The sequence below is a fragment of the Capsicum annuum genome, chromosome 5 (assembly GCF_002878395.1).
Source record: "Capsicum annuum cultivar UCD-10X-F1 chromosome 5, UCD10Xv1.1, whole genome shotgun sequence".
Taxonomy (NCBI): Eukaryota; Viridiplantae; Streptophyta; class Magnoliopsida; order Solanales; family Solanaceae; genus Capsicum; species Capsicum annuum.
Window position 1 is genome coordinate 220,745,455 of NC_061115.1, and position 4,542 is coordinate 220,749,996.

The 4,542-nt window shown below is 38.1% G+C and overlaps 2 protein-coding genes and 1 long non-coding RNA gene across 3 annotated transcripts in view; 1 reads left to right on the forward strand and 2 right to left on the reverse strand.

Annotated features, from left to right (window-relative positions):
* Positions 1-6: 6 nt before the first annotated feature.
* On the reverse strand, positions 7-1,564 carry LOC124898817 (ankyrin repeat-containing protein ITN1-like). The gene is made up of 3 exons (XM_047412881.1): positions 1,266-1,564; positions 282-945; positions 7-152 (listed from the first exon to the last, which is right to left on the reverse strand). The coding sequence occupies exon 2, from the start codon at positions 909-911 to the stop codon at positions 375-377; it is 537 nt and encodes a 178-aa protein (XP_047268837.1). The 5' UTR covers positions 912-945; positions 1,266-1,564; the 3' UTR covers positions 7-152; positions 282-374.
* Positions 1,275-3,229, forward strand: LOC124898818. The gene is made up of 2 exons (XR_007055606.1): positions 1,275-1,417; positions 1,520-3,229. It is a non-coding gene; the product is annotated as an uncharacterized LOC124898818 (long non-coding RNA).
* Positions 3,230-3,529: 300 nt separating this feature from the next.
* The window catches only part of LOC107871465 (probable protein phosphatase 2C 38), a gene marked incomplete in the record, with an annotated part of 4,987 nt that continues 3,974 nt past the window's right edge, over positions 3,530-4,542 (reverse strand). The window contains 1 exon segment of the mRNA XM_047412880.1: positions 3,530-4,132. Coding sequence (XP_047268836.1) covers positions 3,899-4,132 — 234 coding nt within the window.

The following is a 4,542-nucleotide window of genomic DNA, read 5'->3' on the forward strand; positions in this document are numbered from 1 at the left end:
CGGAAGGTACACTAAGGATTTTTTCCACGCCAGCATATCAGATACTATGTCTTCCAATCCTAATTTAACAGCATCGTGCAGTGAATTCCAACCCCATAAGTCAGGTTCCTCGCATGAAGGCTTATTCCATCGCCATAGTGATCTAATGCAATCTGGATGTATCAACACGATAAATCCGTAAATAAGGGGTTAGAGCTTCTCGCAAATATAGTTGCACAACAGATTATGGGAAAGTCCACTTTAGTTAGATATCGATACAGCAAATAACAAAAATTGTGTACCTCTATGTTCCTGAATTACTGCTGCATGCAGCTGCGTTCTATTAGATGGACCTGCAGCATAAGTTGGATCATTGCAGGATTCCAAGATGTTAATCAAGGCATCATGAAAACCAGATTCAGCCGCCAGATACAGTGGTGAATCAAGGCATCATGAAAACCAGATTCAGCCGCCAGATACAGTGGTGTCTCCTGCACATGGTTAGGAGGATATTCAAAATCAGGATCTTCTTTCACCAGGAGCTTAACCACATCTAGATGTTGGCTCCACACGGCCTTGTGCAGCGCTGTATCACCACCAGCATCTGTCATCCTCATGAGTTTCTCCTTGATATTATGATCTTCTGTATGTGCAAGTAGCACACGTACTACTTCAGTGTGCCCTTCGTTAGCTGCTATGTGAAGAGCGGTTTCGTTTTTCTTGTTTTGACAGCATAACATTGCCAGAGTAATCTTAAGGACTTCTGCCGCGAAATGGGAGTGGCCATAGAGGGCTGTGACATGAAGGACAGTGTTTCCCTTTGGAGTGACTTGGTAGCCGTTTTCTTCATCCCTTTTCAGATGATCAGCAAGTAGAAAATTGACATCTCCGATATTGCCTCTCATCGCAGCAGTGTACAAGATTGGATCCATTCCTTTTGATAATCCTGTGAGTCCTTTGCTTTCCCTGGATGAAACATTATTATATAGGAAAAACTAATTAGATTCTTAATCAATCTCAAAGAAGAAAAAGATCTGGTGTTTGCCTTGATAACAAGAAAGAGATTTTGATGTTTTCGTATTTTCGCTTTCATGTAAAAACTAAAAGAATATAATGAACATAAACAGTTTTACGAACTTATTAAACCTCCTAAGACAAAAGTAATACTTGGATCTCTTAAGATTCACTTCATCTTATGATTCTTTTCTCATAAAAACAAGCAAGTAGAGTAGTCGATTACTTAAGAAACGAACAAAACATGACTACAGAACAAAGAAAAATCTTACCGAAATAATAATGGCGATCATTGGCTCCTATTTCCCCATGAGACTGGCGGACATTGCTCCTATTCACCTGACTCAACATATATATGCTCCTCGCGGATCTACAAAATCCAAACTGAAAATCAGCAGATCAATAGAAGGACACCAAGTAAAAGGTCTTTTACCATTGTTGCACTAAACACAACATATTCCTCTACAGGAATTCCTTACTGGAATCTTCGCGGAGGGGCACTAAAACAACCCATCCGAAATTGCAGGTACTGAGTTTAGCAAGGATTTTTTTGATGAGCAGTGTAAAGAAACAAGCTCCAATTGTATCGGAGAGGCAGTAGCATAATTGATTTGAGAGAGGAAAACTCCGATCGCACATCATACAGCTTACTCAAAAGTAAGGTATCTTTAATAATGAAAATATTATACAATATGAATTCATATTAATATTGAAACAAGATGTTGATGACATATCTATCACTCAAGAACATTAAATAAAAAGATTGAAGAACTACAAGCCAGTGAACATGTCAAGGTTGTAACATAGACCCGAGTCTCTATGTGAGTCACGTAGGATGTTTCAGATCACAAGGCCTATTATTTCACCAAAGCAATGGTACGTCTTATTAACACAAACAAGACTAAGTAATTGAAAATGATAGAAGGGCAGCCCGGTGCAATAGACTCCTGTGGTCTGGCCCTCTTTCCCCGACCCTACGCATAGCTCTCTGTGACCTTGGAATAACTGATAATGTTGTTGTCATGTGACCAAGGAGGTCACGGGTTCAAGTCTTGGAAACAGCCTCTGGCAGAACTGCAAGGTAAGATTGTGTACAATACACCCTTGTGGTGGGGCCCTTCCCCAAACCCTACGCATAGCTACGATGCTTCACACTGCAATCTTTTCTTTTGGAGAAATGACATTCGCTTTGGTGCTTAAGAAGCAACCTATGATGATATTCTCTTGTTTTTTCTCTTTTTTCATTTTTTTTTGGTTCCTTTCTTAACTTGTAAAGTTGAGTATGTCGCAGTTGCCTAATGTGTTAGTCATACAATGTGGTGTTGGAAGTTGATAAAGATGCTACAAGAGCAAGCTACTATTGATAATATTGCGTCTTACTAAGAAGTACCATTGCTTTGGTGAAAGAATGGTCCTTATGATGTTAGGATCGATACAATATTCAAAATCCAAAAACTAAGTAAAGTAACCCTAAAATGTTTCTTATATAGTGTATTTCAAATAGAAGGCAAAAAGTCCAAAATGTCCCTTAGAGATTAGGTGCCCCTCTAGTGTGAATTAGTGGCACATGGACGAATTCAATACACATCCTCATAAGTCCATCTACGTTGTATCAGCGATTCTAATAAGGAAAATATCATTTCGTGCATTTGTTGTTTCTGATGCCATTGCCTTCACATGCTCAGCTATTCCCATATTCATCTACTTCCTCGTGGCACTCATGGCAGATACAAGCACAAGTCCTCTAATATTAAAATTTTAGAGAAGGTTTATGATCTCGCAAGTAAATGTCTGTCCTTGTCAATGTTAGCTGTTGTAATTGCATTCGCAATGGGTATGTTTGCTACTTTATCACATTCACTTGGTCTTGCCGTTACTGTCTGTTATTTATATGGGAAGCTTTGTAATCAGAGACATCATTGCTAGATTCGACTTGCATCTTAGATCCTAAAGTGTGAATTGGGAAAGTAGCTTAGTGATTAGGTGGTACAGCTTAGGCCACGTGTCCATGTGGCAGCCATTGGATGAGATGAAATAAACGTACGAGATGATGAGTGACAGCTGGATCAGGCCTAAGCGGTTATATCAACACAAGTGGAGCTGAGCCACTGAACTATTATCAATAAAATTCCAATTCTGTTCGGCTGAATCTTCGATTCGATTAAGATTTAAGGGACATAATAACATTGTACTTATTGCTTGCAAATATAGAATTCAACTATGTTTTTTTAATCCATTACATGTTATTTTAGTTATACATCCTTTATCACACGCAAGATCATTTTCTTCTATTCAAATTATAAGTGATCAAAGGAGAGGAGATCAGTTTTTCCATCACCAACAATGCTATGGACCCAATGTACCTTCACTAAAACCCTGAGGACTGATGGCACATGGTTCGAAACTCGGTGGATAATGAGCCCACCCCTATACCCTTTTCCACTTAAGTATCACGATTTTGTCGTCACAGACGAATTAATGTATGTCAAAAGTAAAGTAGATTTATGAGTCAAATTACTACAAACAACTAAACATAAGCAAAAAACAAACTAGTTTAGATTAAATGGATGTTGATAGAAAAACAATTGAATTCAAGAAAAGTAATTGTGAGCACTCAAATATGAAGTCTTTAACATCTCTTCAGAAACTAAATCAGTTTTCAGTGTTGCTCTTAAACTTTCAAAAGTTTCATATGCCAATCAGTGGAAAATTTTGACAAAATTTGCCTCAAGCAATGTGCATGGCATAATCATCAACTTACCATTAATGGTGAGATCCCAAGGAGCAAAGTTATACATACTTTTTTTTTCTTTTTCTCTCTGTCGCGTTGTCACATCACTTTCTATTTCAAGTGAACTTTTCATGAGGGATTGATTAGAGGTAGGTAGGTTATAGGTAACTTAATCTAGGTATTGGCATCTCCAGAACCTCCTCCTCCGCCTCCTTTTATGGAAACCACTGGTGCACGGAAGGAGCTTCGACTAATCAAATGAGAATCAAGAAACAAAACTATGACTGTGATATCATCATGAAAATGCCGCCTCACACCTCTATCTATCCTTTTCAGATCTGCGTATCTCATTTCTCTTTTCTTCGCAGCCTCCTGTAGGGCAGCTTTTACGAGTTTTCTAGCAATGCCCTGTAAAAATTTGGAAATTTTAGTTTAGTAGAGAAAACAGCTGATGCAGTCGGTCAAATGTCAATCGCTGTTTCTTGAAGACAACAGCTCGTGTAGAAAACAAAACTACATGCTCAATTGCATAATGGAATATGCAAAGAATCAACTAACTATACGTTGATGTCTAGCGAAACACATTACACGAGTAAAAACATACATCTGGAAACTGGAAGCCCATTAAATCAAGAATCACAAAAAGGAAAAAACACTTTCCAGATACTGCAATACTTTAGAACTCAAAAAATTCTCTAAAGGAATTATTGCATTAGATCCCAAAAGTTAGCTATCACGGTAACCACCTTGCAAGATTCAATATGAATGAGTGTCCCGTAAATTTCAACAATTACAAAAGAATGCCTCACTCATAGATT

Coding starts and splice junctions, on each gene's coding strand:
- LOC124898817 (XM_047412881.1), bottom strand. CDS start 911: ATGGATCCAATCTTGTACACTGCTGCGATGAGAGGCAATATCGGAGAT.